This window comes from Populus alba, chromosome 7 (genome assembly GCF_005239225.2).
Source record: "Populus alba chromosome 7, ASM523922v2, whole genome shotgun sequence".
Taxonomy (NCBI): domain Eukaryota; kingdom Viridiplantae; phylum Streptophyta; class Magnoliopsida; order Malpighiales; family Salicaceae; genus Populus; species Populus alba.
The window spans coordinates 1,167,801-1,187,342 of record NC_133290.1 but is presented as its reverse complement, the minus strand read 5'-3'; the positions used below and the strand labels follow the sequence as shown (position 1 = coordinate 1,187,342).

At 32.3% G+C, this 19,542-nt stretch overlaps 3 protein-coding genes across 5 annotated transcripts; 1 reads left to right on the top strand and 2 right to left on the bottom strand.

Annotated features, from left to right (window-relative positions):
* Positions 1 to 5,553: 5,553 nt before the first annotated feature.
* On the bottom strand, positions 5,554 to 9,229 carry LOC118059545 (prohibitin-1, mitochondrial). Of its 2 annotated transcripts, none has more exons than XM_035072427.2 (6): positions 9,071 to 9,229; positions 8,396 to 8,572; positions 7,493 to 7,609; positions 7,118 to 7,288; positions 6,140 to 6,352; positions 5,554 to 6,010 (listed from the first exon to the last, which is right to left on the bottom strand). In XM_035072427.2, exons 2-6 carry the CDS (start codon positions 8,570 to 8,572, stop codon positions 5,816 to 5,818), a joined length of 873 nt encoding a protein of 290 aa, XP_034928318.1. In that variant the 5' UTR covers positions 9,071 to 9,229; the 3' UTR covers positions 5,554 to 5,815. The 2 variants fall into 2 exon arrangements, with proteins under 2 accessions (XP_034928318.1, XP_073266408.1); XM_073410307.1 differs by having other exon boundaries at positions 8,396 to 8,574; positions 9,074 to 9,219.
* A 1,197-nt stretch (positions 9,230 to 10,426) lies between these two features.
* Positions 10,427 to 12,981, top strand: LOC118059547 (peptidyl-prolyl cis-trans isomerase FKBP16-3, chloroplastic). The gene is made up of 8 exons (XM_073410511.1): positions 10,427 to 10,466; positions 10,551 to 10,630; positions 10,663 to 10,845; positions 10,951 to 11,034; positions 11,449 to 11,498; positions 11,711 to 11,759; positions 12,116 to 12,190; positions 12,549 to 12,981. The coding sequence occupies exons 1-8, from the start codon at positions 10,427 to 10,429 to the stop codon at positions 12,666 to 12,668; spliced, it is 681 nt and encodes a 226-aa protein (XP_073266612.1). The 3' UTR covers positions 12,669 to 12,981.
* A 2,539-nt stretch (positions 12,982 to 15,520) lies between these two features.
* On the bottom strand, positions 15,521 to 19,210 carry LOC118059546 (prohibitin-1, mitochondrial). Of its 2 annotated transcripts, none has more exons than XM_035072428.2 (6): positions 19,053 to 19,210; positions 18,375 to 18,551; positions 17,478 to 17,594; positions 17,103 to 17,273; positions 16,122 to 16,334; positions 15,521 to 15,987 (listed from the first exon to the last, which is right to left on the bottom strand). In XM_035072428.2, exons 2-6 carry the CDS (start codon positions 18,549 to 18,551, stop codon positions 15,793 to 15,795), a joined length of 873 nt encoding a protein of 290 aa, XP_034928319.1. In that variant the 5' UTR covers positions 19,053 to 19,210; the 3' UTR covers positions 15,521 to 15,792. The 2 variants fall into 2 exon arrangements, with proteins under 2 accessions (XP_034928319.1, XP_073266413.1); XM_073410312.1 differs by having other exon boundaries at positions 18,375 to 18,553; positions 19,056 to 19,196.
* Between the last annotated feature and the right edge of the window lie 332 nt (positions 19,211 to 19,542).

Sequence of the window (19,542 nt, the reverse complement as noted above, 5' to 3'; positions counted from 1 at the left end):
TATTCAAACGTAATTCTAAACATAAAAACAAATCATACGTCGATGGTAATCTTTGTCAAAGAATACTTTTATCTAAGTTTAAAAATATTTATTTTTTATTTCTTTCTTCTTTTCTTCTTGTCTATCTCTTCTATAGAAAATAATTATTAACAATTACGTATGGAGCACACTATAATTTATTTCCAATATTATTAATTAACTACTTAATCTCTTGCCACGTATTTGACCATACACGCAAAAGAAAAATGCCGCTGGCGGACGGTGGCGAGAGCTGACGAAAGCCAACGACAAACTTTAGCCTCACAGACACATCATCAAGAGTCCGTGTGACGCCAAACCCGGGACCCTCCACGTGGATCAGACAGCCCTCTCCCGCGGCTATGACGTGGAGTGACGTCATAAAGACATGCCCACGTGTTCCAAGTTTACGGATGTATGACTGTGCGACTTCGCGGCTGCTCCGTGGCTTCTTTAGAAAAAGATAAAAAGTAGTCTGTGAAGTACATCCTTGAAAATAATTGTGTCCAAGTTCTATAATATATAATAAATAAATAATTTAAAAGAATGTATTTTTTATTTTTAATTATTTCTTTAAAAGATCTTTTCAATTTATTTATCAAATTTGAATTGACATGACAAGATGGTATCAAATCTAGATGACACCTCACACAATTAGAGTTTTCATTTTTTTCATAGAATTTTGTGAGTAAATAAATATTTTATCAATATGCATTTTTACTAATATTATAACTAGTTATAAAACTCGACTGGCCCAACAAGTCAATCTGAAACTTGAATTGATCTAGGTTCAAGAAAAAATAGAAAAATAATTGACTAGACCTGACATGATCAAAACCCTTGCCGACTTCAAAGTCGAGTTTTAAAACTATAATGATAATTATTTTATTCTTATGTTAACTTGGGTTAATCCGGGTCGTCCCTTAAGACCCATGCCCTGGGCCTTGCTCCATGTCGAACCCTCGAGTCAGGTTTTAAAACTAGGACCCGGGTCGACCTGTGACTTATCTCGATTAGATTTCTAAATCGGGTTTTAAAACTATAATAACAACAACTTTTGTCTTTATGTTAACTTGAGTAAATGGTCAACCCGACCCATGACCTGTGTTTTACCTTGGATCGACCACAAAGTTGGTTTTAAAATTATAATAGTAACTACTTTTATTTTTATGTTGATTTAGGTTAACCCAAGTTGATGCACCCGTCTAGTTAGTCAATTCTTGTCTTGGATCGACTCTCAAGTTAAGTTTTACAACAATAATGATAAAATACTTTATATTTTATATATATCTTAGTTCGACAATTTTAAAATTAAAAATTTTTACAATGATATTTTAAAAATACAAAATAATAAATATTATCTCAAAAGATATATTCCCTCTCTATCTCCAGTTTTAAAAGTATAAAAAATACTCTAGTATTGTCTTAATAACATATTTATTTATACGTCTTTATCTTCAACAAAACCAATTCTCCTCTCCTATTTTTATCGTTTTTATTTGGAGACAATAACAAAATACTATCCTAAATTTTTATTTTTATTTTTTATTATTTTCAACAATACACGACCCACAAAAACTATAACTAGGGCAACTTTTACAATGACTTATTTTCACTCTGAATCGCTGTCTTTAAATAATTAAAAAACTTTAGATAGTAGGTATAATGATCATCCTACCTTTACATGAACATGCTCTGTGAGTTCAAAAGATACATAAATAAGCAACCTTAAAATCCAAGGTAAGAGATCTTCTTTTAGTGACAAGAAACTCTTCTTCTTTGTCTTTAAACTAGACTGTATATAGACATACACAGCGTAGCCTTGATGAAAGCTATTTTCCTCCACCATGGATGTTAACTTGAGCTTCGAATATGATTCCCCTGAACCTTTTAAAACCTTGCTTTCTACGTATTTGTGCTACTCAAGTATATAATATTTCCAACCTTCAAAATCTATCTATAAGTTTTGAAAACAACTTGGTTTTCATGAGGTTTTCTCATTTACCATCTATGTCAAAATTAGGATATGAATCATGATCAAATTAGCCAATCTCCATGATACTTAAATAAATATAAATGTACCCATTGATATATCTTTTATCTAAAAATAAAGTATGATTCATAAGATTTATTTACATAAGTTCTTCCTTGCTAACTCAATATAGTTAATCAGTTGTTATAAAAAAGATCCTTCAATCGGTGGCGGTGTGAGAATAAAATCCATTATTCATAAGATAAACATGAATTTATTTGTGAGAAAAGAGAGAGAGAGATGACTATTTTAATTAAAAAAATTAAACACCACATACTTAATTTTTTATAAAGTTAAACTAATTAAATGTCTTAGATCAATAAATTTAAATGTCTTGGATCAATTAAAAAAAAATTATAACTCGCATACATTTAATTAGTTTAATTTTATAACTCAAAGTTGTTGAGTTATAAATCACTACCACTACCATAGATTTTTCACAATATTATTCTTAGATCAGTAAGTGAGTTCATGAGAGCTTTTTTTTTTTTTTTTTTTTTTTTTTTATCAATTTGTTCAATGGCAACCTTTAAGTTGGAATAACTACATCACCTTATCCTTTTCTCTTGTCACAGGTAGCTTTCCAACCCTTTTTTGTTTACAATTTTCAGAGGGGTGTTGCTAGGAAGCCACTAGTAGTTTTTCTTCTTCTTTTATTTTTATTTTTTGAAACACAGCCGATATATTTTATAAATTATACACTTACAAAACAATCCAAATCAAACCTGGTTGGACTAATTAATATAATGATTCATTAATCTAATCTAAATTAAATTTTAAATTAAACTAAATAAAAATTGATATAGTTAATTAATCGAGTAAACTTTTAATCCTATTACCATTTAATTCAATTTTTAAAATAGAATTAAAAATTAACATGTTTTTTTATTAAATCTCAAAATGATAATATTCTTAATTGATTTAGGTCAGTTTGAATTTTCTTGTCCAATCAATAATCTAGATCTTAGATCGGTATTTAGTTAGATTAAATTTAATAACTTTAACATCATCATCACCTAGGGGAAAAAAGATTGGTAGACTAGAAATTAAATCAATAATATAATCTTTGCTCTTGTTGAAATATGGGAATTGTAGGTGTACTAGTGTTTTAATTGCAAAGCAAAATAGCTGTCGAGATGCATCATTAGCAACCAAATTTGGCCAACATATACACGTAGCTAAGTTTTATAGGAGCAAGAACAAGTTGCCTAACATTAATTCAAGACCTGAAAAATCAAGAATTGACCAAGAAAATATAATTGTCAACACGCATGGATTTGGGAAATTCCAACCACCTCACATCAGATTTTTACCTCGTCTAATCCTAAGATTAAGATAAATTAATCTCAATTATTAAAATGATATGGTATGATAAAATTAGTAACATATTGTAAGAGGAAAATATCCATCATTCACGCGATTGATTAGGTGATAAATGGAATTGTTGTCTAATCTACTATAACCTAAGCTTTAAAAGTTAGGTTCGATAGCTCAGAAGATTTTTGCTCTTTTTTTTTTTTTTTTTTTCAAGTTTGAACATATAGGCTACGAAGCCAATATGATAGTATATCTTTAAATTTGTTGGAAAAAGAAAAAAAAAAAAAGAAAAGTTGTTTGACACATAAGATTTTAGAAATATCCTTTAATTTTAAATTTTAAAATAAATAACCATGAATGCATCATTGAGTATGTGAATAATTTATTTCAAACCAAATTAATGAATAAATTACCTAATACAATTAAAAAAAACTTAGAACAAACTCCTTTTTTTCAAGTTTCAATTTAGCCAACTTGTCTTTTCTTTTTGTTTTATTTTTTCCTTTTAATTTTATCATTTTATTTTTCAATTTCATACTCGAGTATATTCTAATAATCATTCAAGTTGTCAATTGGATTGACCAAGTTAATTGAATTACGTTAAGACAATTCTCATATAATTAAATTTTAAATTTGAGCTAGGCAAAGAGCCATATTGAGATGTCTTTCCTGTTAATTTCATTCTTAGACTTTTTTTTATTAGTCCATCGAATTGCAATTTAGACTGACAAAGTCGATTGGATCATATCAGAACAACTACTATATGGTTTAATTTTAAGCCCATACTAGACAAGAAATTGATTCGAAAAGTTTTTTCTATCAATCTCATCTTTTTTTTCTTTTTAATTTCATTCTCAATTTTTTTTTACTTTACTATTCAATTAAGTTGCTTTTAGTTTGGTCAAGTTAACTAAATTACATTGAATCAACTAACATAAAATTTAATTTTGAATCTAAGTTAGGCAAGAAATTGAATCAAAGAATTTTAAAGTTTAGACAAGAAATGGAATTAGAGAATTTTAAAGTTGACCCACCTAACACACGACTATTTAACTAGTGTCCCTACTAAATTATGTTGACTCAAAATCATTTGCATTAAATCAAACCTTAATCTAATTAAGATTAGTCAATATTCCTGACGGGTTTAATGTATGTTTTGTTCCCCATCATGGAAGGATTTATATAAATCTTGCACCCCGCACAGGGAGAATAATGAAGTCGTGTGATTAGATTGAGATGCCTCCCAAAAAAACCTTTTTTTTTTATTTTTAATTTTTTGGTGGCACTAAACTCCTTAGTCAAGGACGCGTAAGAACCCCATCATCAAATGAATGAAAGAAAGTTATCACAATATGTTACCGATTTCACATTTAAAGGCCTTAACTTCTTATTATCTATGGTATTTTTATTATATACTTGAATTGGAGTCATTAAACTAGATTCTAGAATATATATATATATATATATATATATAAAATCTAAGATCTCTAGATCATTGAATTAATTGTTTTTATTAACACAACAACATTTGTCTTTTTTTAAAAAGACATTAATTAGATCAAATCTAAAATGCTTTAATCAGGGGAACTAAATCACTAAAAACCTAACTAAAGTATAATAGATCTGTTTTAATCAATGTCTAACCCAATTTAATTAAATATCCAGCCCTGAATTTAGCTCTAAATTTTATATAACCTATCAAACCAAGTCTTGAGTTGGAGCGGCATTACAAAATCTTTATTTAATTAAGATTTCGTTTGTTTTAGCAAATTTTTACTTGATTAAGGATTAGTTTATTTTAGTAGCCTATGTGCTTTTTAAAAGAATTATTTTTTATTTTTGCTTTAAATTAATTTTTTCCTAATATTTTTTAATCGATTTAATATGCTAATTAAAAAAATTAAAAAAAAAAAACATATTTTGCTACAACATTATGCAAAACAATACCTAAATTTTTAATCCTGAATTATTCATTCACAGCTTAAATTTGAAACGAGATGATCCTTTCTCAAGGGCCAGGACTATGGATCATCGAAGAACAACAGTATTAGTGTTGCAACAAGTAGGTGTCCATGCACGCAAAGGAAATTGCATCTTTTTTAGTAACAGACATTACGAACAATCAATGCAACAATTTGTAATTTCCATGCTTTCCTAAGCATTTATTTATACATTGGCAAATGGAATTGGAAGAATAATCATCTGATATCAAGGACAATATGGAAAAACAGTCCAATATTTGTCTAAAAAATGGTTCGATTGAGGAGGTTCCCCTTGGAGCTGCACAACTCCATCAACTTAAGTTTTTTGAAGCCAAATATAATCCCTTGTTTGTCTCAAAAGAAAACTAAGCATTTGTTTCACTAATTAGTTCATGAGACATCCCAAATGGATAGCTGTGAGAAACAAAACTTTACGAGGGGGTGTAGGCATCTTGACAATATGTGCCTATTTCTTCCCAGTGGTCTCTAACTCCATCTTCTGAAGGTTCAACAGCAAATCACCAGAATCAAGGAAAACCTTGTTGGCTGAATTTGAGATGGTATGTGCAATTTCTCTTGCCGCTTCAATCTTCCTTAGAGTGATAAATGCAGGATTGTTGGCAATAGCTTGACCAATGAGCTGAGCACTGGTGGCCTCTCCCTGTAATCCATAGAGGATAAATGATTAAAGAGAGGAAAAGGGGGAGGAGTAGTGCAATTTTCAAATGCAGGTCGAATGAAAACAAGAAGGCCTTTGTCCTAAAATAGATCAAGATTTCTTCTGTCTCACCTCAGCTCTGATAACAGCACTTTTCTTGTCTTGCTCAGCTTTTTCCACAATAAATTTAGCTCTTTCAGCTTCTTGTGCGGCCACTTGTTTGGCTTCAATGGCAGCAGTAAATTCTTTCCCAAATGTCAAGCTTGTAATGGACACATCATCGAGTGCAATGTTAAACTTGACCGCTCTTTCTGTCAAAATCTTCCTTATTTCTCTACTTACAGCCTATAAAATAAGATAATTAGTCAACATAGAATGATGCATATGAACAGCTACGTACACAAAAAAGAACAGCCAATATATCCAGAAGACAATGCTAAAGTGATGGAGAAACTAAAGACTGTCAATATCTTCCATGATTCTCTAACAACGGCCAACAGATGCCTACGGTTAAATTGATGCCTGACTGAAGGAACAATATAATCATCCTAACAGCCTATAACAAACCAATGTCAACAGAGAATGGTGCCTGAACAGCAACATGCACACAAAAGAAAGAATGACCAAATTGCAGCTTCTCCAGCTTTTGGTTTGTACTTATATTATAATATACGTGTCTCTGTGTGTGTGTCTTTTATTTTCAATATAACCATACTTTCAACAACATATTTAACCAAACACTTCTACATGTTTTTCACCGCTCTAATACATTACTGTAAAAGCTTACACCACCACCGCTATTGCCACTCTCAATGCAAAATACCGACTTCATAGTGCAAAATAATGAAAAGCTAGAGAAAATATGAACATCATCTTCCCTAGTTCTCGGCTAATAGCCTACACAGAACTCAGGGTCAGTCAACATGCTATCAAATAGATGCCTTAGCAACTATATACACAATACTCATGAAAAGGTTATTTCAACAAATTTAGGAATTATGGAGAATCTACAAAAATAACATGTTAAATAAACACTTCCCCTTGCTGATCAGGTGAATGAAATTGATAGTGTTAGTTTGCATCAGAATATGAATGGTTAGTAATTATTACCTCTCTCTGAGTAATGAGCTGACTGGCATTGTATTGTGCAACCACAGCTTTCAGTGTTTCATGAATGATAGAAGGCAAAACTCTTTCATTATAATTCTCACCAAGGGTTCTATAAATTTCAGGTAGCTGGTCTGCCACAGGACGAGTAAGAACTCGAAGCCCAATCTTGACCTGTTAACAATTTTAAAACCAATTCAGAAAGAAAGATTGCAAGGGTTTTAATATAATGCATAAAGATAGAAAACTAAAGTCAAAAGATTTAGGGTTCTCGGCAACCTCCTTGAGTGCATCAACAAAAGAAGTGTTGCCCAGTAGAGTTCCAGCAAAAATCTATAATAAGATTTTAAGGAAATATGAAAGGCATAAGACATCTACCATTTGGAGATCACGGCTCCCTGAAGTACTCTCTACCAGATGGGGTCGTGCACGAACATCGTAAATGACGGGCCTTTCAAACCATGGAACCATAAAGTGTGTCCCCTCAGGATAAACCTGGTCATTGACACACATTGAACAATACATATTTGAGCACAAAATAAAATACAGAAGTAAAAGGCATAGTATCAAGATAACAAATGAAATGATGGTGGGGGGGGGGGGAAATACAACCCAGTATAAGTCCAACAACTGCATTGTTAAATTAATCATGATTCGAGAATCAAAACTCTAGTTTCAAGTGGCCAGCCCCTCTACCCCAAACTCAACCATTGAAGCGGGGACCAACCACCCCACACATGAGTCAAGAAGCATTTAAGAGTGCATGAAAAATGTAACTGATTGAAACAGAAGATAATACAATTAGACAGTCATCCCAAGAATAATTGTGATCAAGCTGGTCCATAGAGGCTTTATATTCTTCAGAATATATGAAAATCACCAAGCAAATAATTTCCATTCTTATATCCATATCAAGTATTCTGCTACACTGATTTCCAAATACAAAGACAAAATCACAGAACACGGAATGGTTTCAACTTCCACCCACCATCATATGGCATTGTTGAAGGTAAGAAAATGCAAAAGGGATCAACATATTTCTCATTAGCAAACAATATCAATAAGGCTGTTCCAAAATACATTGATTAAGGTTGCAAAATGTTAAAGAAAGCAGCCCGATAAGTTAAATAGCAGATTTGGCAGTACTTATAACATGAGCATCAGCCAATCAGAAAAGGGTCATCATGAAAACAAAATATGAGGAGCAAGTCAGATTTGACAACAAGCAACCATCATTAGCTTTACACAATTCTTCGTGTAGGCCACAGTAAGGAAAGTAACCTTGTCTTTGACACCAACTAGACGGTTGAACATGATTGCTCTATGTCCACCATCAACGTTGTAAAGACTGTTGGTAGCTCCATACAAACCAAGCCCACCAATAACTCCAAGCTTAATCAGAGTTCCAATGGCACCACCACCCGGCAAATTGGGTACTTTCACATTCTTGAAATTCATCTAAGAACACAAAATCACTCACGTTAACAAGGTCTAACCAACAACGAACCAAAAGCAAACAGCAATGTCGACATCATATGTAATAAAAAAGCTTGTTTATTTCCCATTTTCACATTTCCTACTCTACAAAACAAAACCAAAAAAACACATCAAGGAAACTCAATCTAGACCTCAAAATTTTATAACTTTGCTTTCTGGGAACACAAATTTTAACAAAATAAACAAAAAGTAATAAAATCTCGACTTGCTAGAAGCAAATAAACAAACCCATTAAAGAAAGGAGAGAATTTGTTAGGTTATTAAGGGAAATGAAGCAAGAGGAGCAAGATTTAAGCTTATAGAACTCTTTCTTAATTTTAGTACAAGATGAAAAGAACCTAGTTGAAACAACCTACAAGATACTGATATCTGATGCCAGAAGCATTCCCAAAATACTAACAAAGAACTTCTTTTGAAAAGAAAATAAAAGAAACAAAGAGAAAAGGAATGATAACCCACCTTCGATTGAGTCTTCTAGAGAGAGAGAAAGGGGTTTAGGGTTTATAGCGCCGAGAAGAAGACAGAGACAGAGAAGGTTTTAGGTCTTTCAGCGAAACATTGTGAAAAAGAGTGAGCCTTGCTTGAGCAGAGGGTCGAGGAAATGGGCCAAGTAATCTTTGGTTTTAAGAAGCCCACCTTTTATCTCTTCTTCTTGAAAGCTCAACCCTAAAATAATGTTACTTTGAATATAAAAAAAATCATTGCAATAGATAAATTAAATTACGAGTGTACTCATATAATTATAAAATAATAATAAAAAATATATAATCATCTAAATTTAATTCGAAATAAGTTTTGGTAAAACATCAGTTGACTCGATATCTATAAATAAAATAGATATATTTATTTATAAAATTCAAAACTCATTATTATTCTAGTTAAATTATTATATATATTATTAGCATCCTGATTTGTTGGCATTAAATAACCACAATGATATTAGTTTTGATAAATTTAAGGGTTATTCTTCTTTTTTTTTCAAATTATTATAAATTTAATTTATTTTTCTATAACTAGATTAGATTGATAACAGTAATTTATTTATTTTTTGTAATCAATGATTTGAAGTCAAAAATTTTGTAGCAATTCAAGTGCTTTAAAGGAAAATCAAATCAATTAAAATTTATTCTTCTAAATAAATTGCAATGAAAATATTAGTGTCTGGATGTGACTATATTTTAAAAATCTGACCAATACACTTAATGAATCAATCTAGATTAAAGCTACATTGTTTTTAAAAATTAAATTTGGTTGTTTTGATATGTTATATCATGTCATAGAATAACTTATTAGACAGTTAATTTATCATTTATTTTAATATATATTTAGTATTATGGTGTAAAATATTTTTTAAATATTTTTGATTTAAAAATGTATTAAAATAATTCTTTTTATCTTTGAATTAACACATTGAAATTTTTTAAAAATATTAATTTAATATTTTTTAAAACAAATATATTTAAAAAATACTAAAAAATAAAAACTACCAGGGTCTTAATATAAAACCCTGCTGGGGTTGAGTGAGCAATTGAAATTTAAAGAGTTTTAAGGGTATGATATATATTATTTTTTAAATTAATTTTTGTTTGGAATATGTTAAAATAATTTTTTAAATATTAATATATTAAAATAATATAAAAATATTTTTAAAAAAATCAAATTTGAAAGAAAAAATAATTACTTGTAACAATGGATTTGACCCTAGAGGAGCCAAGTCATCAAAAGTTAAATAAGAATCAAGATTTCGTTATCCACTTTCAGACATTGCAGCCTCCTCAATTATTTTTATCTCAAGAAAACCAAAAACAAAAAAAAATGGCTTCTTCTTCTCCTTCATCTCTTCTGCTTCCACTTGGTAATTAATCAATCTCTTCTTCACCTTCTGAACCACTTCCTTGTTGCCATCACGTTCATTTTTCACATTTATCGTGGCATGCAGGTTCTTCTTCTGGCAAAACTACTAAAAGACATGGCACTATTAATGTCTTTGACAAAGTCCAAGGTTTGATGAACATTAATGTGCAATGCTCAAACTTGGACCTTGGAATTAGAGCAAGAGAGAAGAAGATGGATACAAGTTTGATGAAGAGAAGAGATCATGTAATTGGGCTGGTATTAGGGGTTCAAGTCTTTGTAATATAGGCTTATTTGATGATATTGCCAAAGCAGCTGGATTGCCACCAGAAGACAAGCCAAGATTATGTGATGAAAACTGTGAGAAAGAGCTTGAAAATGTATGGTGAGATTGTTACATGGACCCCTTTTTCTTAATTTTGATAAGATTGTTAAGACTGGTCATTTTCAAATTCTGGTTTGATTAATCCTCTTTGTTGATGAAGGTGCCAATGGTGACTACAGAGTCTGGATTGCAGTTCAAGGATATTAAACTTGGTCAAGGCCCTAGTCCTCCAGTTGGTTTTCAGGTAAATTAACCGAGAAATCATGTTTTGATGCTCTAGTGACCAATTTCCAGCTTCCAAAACTCACCAATTGACTATCAATTGTGGGCCAAATCCATGTTTCTTGGTCACCTTTCCCACCAGAAGGAGCATTCAGTTTTTATATATATATATATATATATATATATATGATTGCTCAATTTTCAGACGTTGCTTGTAAAGAATTAGCTAGGCTTGCACATAAATTTCTCCAGTATCAAAAACCAACCAGGACAATAAGCAGATCTTCAATTCATTCACTTTATTTGTATCATTAGTTACAGGAACTGGCCATTAGGTTAGGTTTACTGGTTGACCAGTTTGGATAAACATTACTTGGATTCAATTTTTCTTTCACTTGTCCACCCCATCTAATGGCAGTATCATTTATACTTACAGGTTGCTGCTAATTATGTTGCCATGGTTCCAACTGGGCAAATTTTTGACAGGTACAATGTTGATTTTACGATCATTAGTGATGTCTAATGATAAAATTCTGGATGATGGAATACGTTGCGAAAAAATGGATGAAATTTAGCGTCTAGGTGTAAAGGGGGCAGGGCAGAGTTGCCAACTGTGGTGGGTTTTCGGCCTACAAGAACCTGCTCAATTTCAAACATTGTTTCTCAATTCCAGACATTGTTTGCCTTTCATTCTGCAGTTCATTGGAGAAAGGGCAGCTCTATATCTGTCGTGTTGGCTCCGATCAGGTAAGCTCCATAATTGCAATCCATGTTAAGCTTGGCCCTGTGCCACTGATCATGAAACTGAGTTTGCTGCTTTTAGCTTCAAGTCCTGCTTAACATTGCAAATTCTGATTTTGCTCTATGACCTCCTTAAATCAACATATATTTAGTTATCCTTTCGATAGATTTCGGTAATTGTTTACGAATCCAATGGTGGATTGGTGATGCAATATGTTCTTTATGTTGTTGAATAATCTCCAAATTCCATGACATGGTAAGCATTGCATAATGCAATAAAGTCATACTCTGATGACTGGTGTATGTGGAACCAGAAAACGCTCTGCCATTGATTTTCTTTTCAATTTGAATGACTAGAATAGGTGATCAAGGGACTTGATGAAGGGATCCTGAGCATGAAAGTTGGAGGGAAGCGGCGGCTCTACATTCCAGGACTGGTAATTCATTCTCATCTTACTCAAAAAACTGTAGATAGTTGCAGAATGTTAGCCAAGCAGCTACCTTGGTCCAGGTAAGATGGAAATCCTATATTGGACCAATGATGCATCATAAGACTTGATGCTCTCACCGTTCTACGTTATGCATTGTTTTGAGATTTAACGAGCTAGTTAGGAGCAGATTCCAAAACTTGATGTATAGATTCATACATGTCAGTCTATGTACAGCCATCACGAGATGCGATGGTCTCACTGGTAGACATCATCTTTCAACATGTGTTCTAGACAACTAAACAATAATCTCTATTCGTAATCAAGCTTCTAGTTATGTTGTTTTCATGGTTATTCATGTTTCTAGTTGGCTTTCCCGAAAGGACTCACTTCAGCTCCAGGAAGGCCAAGGGTGGCACCAAATAGTCCTGTAGTTTTCGATGTCAGTTTGGAATACATACCAGGCCTTGAAGTGGAAGAAGAATAAGCCTTGAATAATCTCCATCTCCCATTTCTTATTTCAGCCTTGCCTCTCTCCCTTTACATGATCTCCCCAAACAAGGTTAAAAATGTGAGTTCTTGAATTGTATGCCTCCCATTACTTCTTTTCCCCCCTCCTGATATTATACAAATTGAGAGCGTTCGTTTCTTGATGTAAGTTTTTCAGCATTCACAACCCATACCATTCGGTCTGGTCCAGGTTTCGTGTTGGATCGGGTGGGAGTTCACTCGGTCGAGCCGGTCATCTCGGTAGGACAAACCATGACTAAATTGAATCGGTCAAAACCTGGATGAGAGCCCATTAAATTTTTGTTTACAACGATGTCTTTGCAAAATTTTTTTTAAAGAAAAATCTTTAAGAAATATTGTTTTGATTGATCTAAGTTGACTTATTTATTTTGTCATTCAAGTCATAGATCTTGTCGAGTTTTATAATTAGAATATTTCAAAATATAATGCACAAGAAAATTCATAACCTTCATTGTTTTGATAGGTAAACCCAAAATCATTCACTCTGCAGATTTTTCCCATGATAACAAGTTTATTATCAAGATTTATCATTAGGATAATTTGGAAATTATGTCTATGGGAATTCTTCTTCCAATGAAGGACAACTAGACGACAATGCGTTCAACCAAATGACTCATCGATGAGGCTCATGTGCTACCTTGCATGTGATGCCAAGTCATTGACATTTTTTAATGGTGTAAATTTTTTATGAAAACTTTTTTGTTTTAATTAATTTATGATTTTAAGATTTGGCTTTTTTATTTTTTTATTTTTTACTCTCTCAAGTTCAAATCCTAGCACTAAAACATTAAAAATAAATTACATTTCTTAAAAAAATACATCATGTTAATACAAAAAAGTTTCCATATCATTTTAAAATAAAATATACTCGCAGCAATTAACATAACATGACGAGAATACTCTTATTATATGTGGATTAGTCAATTGAGTTTAAGCTTTAATTTTACTAATTTTATGTACAAAACATTCTCTCCATGAACACATTGTATAATTAAAGTCAACAAGATTCATTTACTCACCAAAGAAACGACTAAATCCTTCAAATTTGGTTTGTTTTATTGGTGACCAACTAGCTAGGAAGGATGTTTACCCTAAAAAAAGATTATATCATTTGGAAACGTAGTGCAAACTACGTTTCATAATTTTTTATTTTTATTTTATATATTTTGAATTGTTTTAATGTACTGATCATAAAAATGATTTTTAAAATATATCAAAAAATCATTATTTTAATATATTTCAGCATAAAAAATACTTTTAAAAAAAACCACAATTATATTTTTAAATAAATTAAAATAAAATAAGTTTCAATCTAGAAACTTCGAATACAAAGCCTCGCCTAGATGGGAGGCTTTCATTTTGGTGTTGATTGTTGAATGTTGAATGGCAAAACAAGAAATCTTAACTGTTTCGTAGGTACATATAGGTCACATTGTTATTTTTACATGGGTTTAGTCATGTTACTTAAATCATACGCTCACAAAGAATGGACATGATGATATTAGTTCACACATTAATTAAAAATGGTAAAAGTTTTATTTTCTAAGTAAAAGTTATTAAACTCTTAACACTTAAAATGGATTAATCTAATTTTTTTAAAATTTAAAATTTTATCATTTAAAAAATGCATAAATTTTTTTTATATGTAATCAAATTGACCGCGTCAGAAATTGACTTGGATTTTTTATTAGATCACAATGGTCAACTCCCCTTTATTTCTTATAAACCCCAACCCGAGCCAAATCTCAAGTTTACCTATCAAGCTGATTCATTGGTTAAGAAGTTGGATAATTAGGGATGGTTCAAGTCTCATCTCCAAGAATGCCTCTTGCTCCAATCAAGGTACAATATTAATTTTCTTGTTGATGTGCAAAAAAAAAATATTGTGACAGAAGTTTCTCAGTGAAATCACAATTAGGTCTAGATTAAAGACCGGATGATGGACTCCAAAGCAGCTGTTAAAAAGGATCCCTCTAGCTTTACAGGCACTTCTGAATTTGTAAGCCAAAATGTTAGTTAATTAGGTAAAAAAGGTGATCATCAAAACCTAAATTCTAAAAAAAAATAAAAAATCCCATGTACTTGTAAACATCACAAAGTCTTAACAAGCTCACCAACCTTTCTTCTATTAGCACTAAATTAAGTTACAAATTATATATTTGTTGAAAACATATTGAAATTCCTTGTAAAATCAAGGCCAACGCACAATTAACAAAGGATATATCCTTGTTTCAATCCTTAATTAATCTCTACCCAGCCTTTCTTGAAACCTAAATATGATACCATCTTGTAATGAAGAATATCCGAAATATATATATAGGCTTAATTTCCCTTGAACAATAGCGATCAGCTTAATTTAATATAACTCCACCCACTCTTGATATTAATTATTTCTACGTGACGCTAAAAAAATATTCTCGAATCATTATATGTTAATTTTTGTCCATCTCGAAAATACACTTCATCACATCAATATGAATTTGAGAATATTTAATAAATTCATATAGGTATTGATATGACGGTTTAAACTCAAAGAACCAAGGAAAATAACAAATATTACATGGCCAATTCCTTGAGATTAATTAATATTAACCATTATAATAATACAAGGTTGTAGGGAATGCTCTCTCTAGGGCTGGTTATTTAAAACGTTTTGTTCCCAAGTCTTTCTAAATTAAAAAAAAAGAAAAGAAAAAAAAAAGAATATGCTAGGTGGATTATAAGTAGAAGTTGTAGGATAGAAACTTGCAAAGATGTTGAAAGGATCCCTTCAACCTCCCTCCCTCCCTCTCTCGAACACAACACACAAACATAAACATCATATTAAGATATATATGCCTATAGGGAAATGACTTGTAACAGTTTGTTAGCCTAGACGTTGCATCAATATCTGGTAAAGGTCGGTCCAAACCCTCCCAACTCCCTAACGAATTATTCATCGAATCCCTTGTTTGTCTCAAAAGATAATTAAGCATTTGTTTCACTAATTAGTTCATGAGACATCCCAAATGGATAGCTGTGAGAAACAAAACTTTACGAGGGGGTGTAGGCATCTTGACAATAAGTTTAACTACATGAGCCTATTTCTTCCCAGTGGTCTCCAACTCCATCTTCTGAAGGTTCAACAGCAAATCACCAGAATCAAGGAAAACCTTGTTGGCTGAATTTGAGATGGTATGTGCAATTTCTCTTGCCGCTTCAATCTTCCTTAGAGTGATAAATGCAGGATTGTTGGCAATAGCTTGACCAATGAGCTGAGCACTGGTGGCCTCTCCCTGTAATCCATAGAGGATAAATGATTAAAGAGAGGAAAAGGGGGGGGGGGGGAGGAGTGCAATTTTCAAATGCAGGTCGAATGAAAACAAGAAGGCCTTTGTCCTAAAATAGATCAAGATTTCTTCTGTCTCACCTCAGCTCTGATAACAGCACTTTTCTTGTCTTGCTCAGCTTTTTCCACAATAAATTTAGCTCTTTCAGCTTCTTGTGCGGCCACTTGTTTGGCTTCAATGGCAGCAGTAAATTCTTTCCCAAATGTCAAGCTTGTAATGGACACATCATCGAGTGCAATGTTAAAATTGACTGCTCTTTCTGTCAAAATCTTCCTTATTTCTCTACTTACAGCCTATAAAATAAGATAATTAGTCAACATAGAATGATGCATATGAACAGCTACGTACACAAAAAAGAACATCCAATATATCCAGCAGACAATGCTAAAGTGATGGAGAAACTAAAGACTGGTCAATATCTTCCATGATTCTCTAACAACGGCCAACAGATGCCTACTGTTAAATCGATGCCTGACTGAAGGAACAATATAATCATCCTAACAGCCTATAACAAACCAAAGTCAACAGAGAATAGTGCCTGAACAGCAACATGCACACAAAAGAAAGAATGGCCAAATTGCAGCTTCTCCAGCTTTTGGTTTGTCCTTATATTATAATATACATGTCTCTCTGTGTGTGTGTCTTTTATTTTCAATATAACCATACTTTCAACAACATATTTAACCAAACACTTCTACATGTTTTTCACCGCTCTAATACATTACTGTAAAAGCTTACACCACCACCGCTATTGCCACTCTCAATGCCAAATACCGACTTAATAGTGCAAAATAATGAAAAGCTAGAGAAAATATGAACATCATCTTCCCTAGTTCTCTGCTAATAGCCTACACAGGACTAAGGTTCAGTCAACATGCTATCAAATAGATGCCTTAGCAACTATATACACAATACACATGAAAAGGTTATTTCAACAAATTTAGGAATTATGGAGAATCTTCAAAAATAACATGTTAAATAAACACTTCCCCTTGCTGATCAGGTGAATGAAATTGACAGTGATAGTTTGCACTAGAATATGAATGCTTAGTAATTATTACCTCTCTCTGAGTAATGAGCTGACTGGCATTGTATTGTGCAACCACAGCTTTCAGTGTTTCATGAATGATAGAAGGCAAAACTCTTTCATTATAATTCTCACCAAGGGTTCTATAAATTTCAGGTAGCTGGTCTGCCACAGGACGAGTAAGAACTCGAAGCCCAATCTTGACCTGTTAACAATTTTAAAACCAATTCAGAAAGAAAGATTGCAAGGGTTTTAATATAATGCATCAAGATAGAAAACTAAAGTCAAAAGATTTAGGGTTCTCGGCAACCTCCTTGAGTGCATCAACAAAAGAAGTGTTGCCCAGCAGAGTTCCAGCAAAAATCTATAATAAGATTTTAAGGAAATATGAAAGGCATAAGACATCTACCATTTGGAGATCACGGCTCCCTGAAGTACTCTCTACCAGATGGGGTCGTGCACGAACATCGTAAATGACGGGCCTTTCAAACCATGGAACCATAAAGTGTGTCCCCTCAGGATAAACCTGGTCATTGACACACATTGAACAATACATATTTGAGCACAAAATAAAATACAGAAGTAAAAGGCATAGTATCAAGATAACAAATGAAATGATGGTGGGGGGAAAATACGATCCAGTATAAGTCCAACAACTGCATTGTTAAATTAATCATGATTTGAGAATCAAAACTCTAGTTTCAAGTGGCCAGCCCCTCTACCCCAAACTCAACCATTGAAGCGGGGACCAACCACCCCATCATGAGTCAAGAAGCATTTAAGAGTGCATGAAAAATGTAACTGATTGAAACAGAAGATAATACAATTAGACAGTCATCCCAAGAATAATTGTGATCAAGCTGGTCCATAGAGGCTTTATATTCTTCGGAATATATTAAATCACCAAGCAAATAATTTCCATTCTTATATCCATATCAAGTATTCTGCTACACTGATTTCCAAATACAAAGACAAAATCACAGAACACGGAATTGTTTCAACTTCCACCCACCATCATATGGCATTGTTGAAGGTAAGAAAATGCAAAAGGGATCAACATATTTCTCATTAGCAAACAATATCAATAAGGCTGTTCCAAAATACATTGATTAAGGTTTGCAAAATGTTAAAGAAAGCAGCCCGATAAGTTAAATAGCAGATTTGGGTGTACATATAACATGAGCATCAGCCAATCAGAAAAGGGTCATCATGAAAACAAAATATGAGGAGCAAGTCAGATTTGACAACAAGCAACCATCATTAGCTTTACACAATTCTTCGTGTAGGCCACAGTAAGGAAATTAACCTTGTCTTTGACACCAACTATACGGTTGAACATGATTGCTCTATGTCCACCATCAACGTTGTAAAGACTGTTGGTAGCTCCATACAAACCAACCCCACCAATAACTCCAAGCTTAATCAGAGTTCCAATGGCACCACCACCCGGCAAATTGGGTACTTTCACATTCTTGAAATTCATCTAAGAACACAAAATCACTCACGTTAACAAGGTCTAACCAACAACGAACCAAAAGCAAACAGCATTGTCGACATCATATGTAATCAAAAAGCTTGTTTATTTCCTATTTTCACATTTCCTGCTCTACAAAACAAAACCAAAAAAACACATCAAGGAAACTCAATCTAGACCTCAAAATTTTATAACTTTGCTTTCTGGGAACACAAATTTTAACAAAATAAACAAAAAGTAATAAAATCTCGACTTGCTAGAAGCAAATAAACAAACCCATTAAAGAAAGGAGAGAATTTGTTAGGTTATTAAGGGAAATGAAGCAACAGGAGAAAGATTTAAGCTTATAGAACTCTAGTTTCTTAATTTTAGTACAACATGAAAAGAACCTAGTTGAAACAACCTACAAGATACTGATATCTGATGCCAGAAGCATTCCCAAAATACTAACAAAGAATTTCTTTTGAAAAGAAAATGAAAGAAACAAAGAGAAAAGGAATGATAACCCACCTTCGATTGAGTCTTCTAGAGAGAGAGAAAGGGGTTTAGGGTTTATAGCGCCGAGAAGAAGACAGAGACAGAGAAGGTTTTAGGTCTTTCAGCGAAACATTGTGAAAAGGAGTGAGCCTTGCTTGAGCAGAGGGTCGAGGAAATGGGCCAAGTAATTTTTGGTTTTAAGAAGCCCACCTTTTATCTCTTCTTCTTGAAAGCTCAACCCTAAAATAATGTTACTTTGAATATAAGAAAAATCATTGCAACAGATAAATTCTATTACGAGTTTACTCATATAATTATAAAATAATAATAAAAAATATATAATCATATAAATTTAAATCAACAAATTTAATTCGAAATAAGTTTTGGTAAACCATCAGTTGACTGATATCTATAAATAAAATAGATATATTTATTTATAAAATTCAAAACTCATTATTATCCTAGTTAAATTATTATATATATTATTAGTCATGATTAGTTTATCCATACCGAATTTAATTTT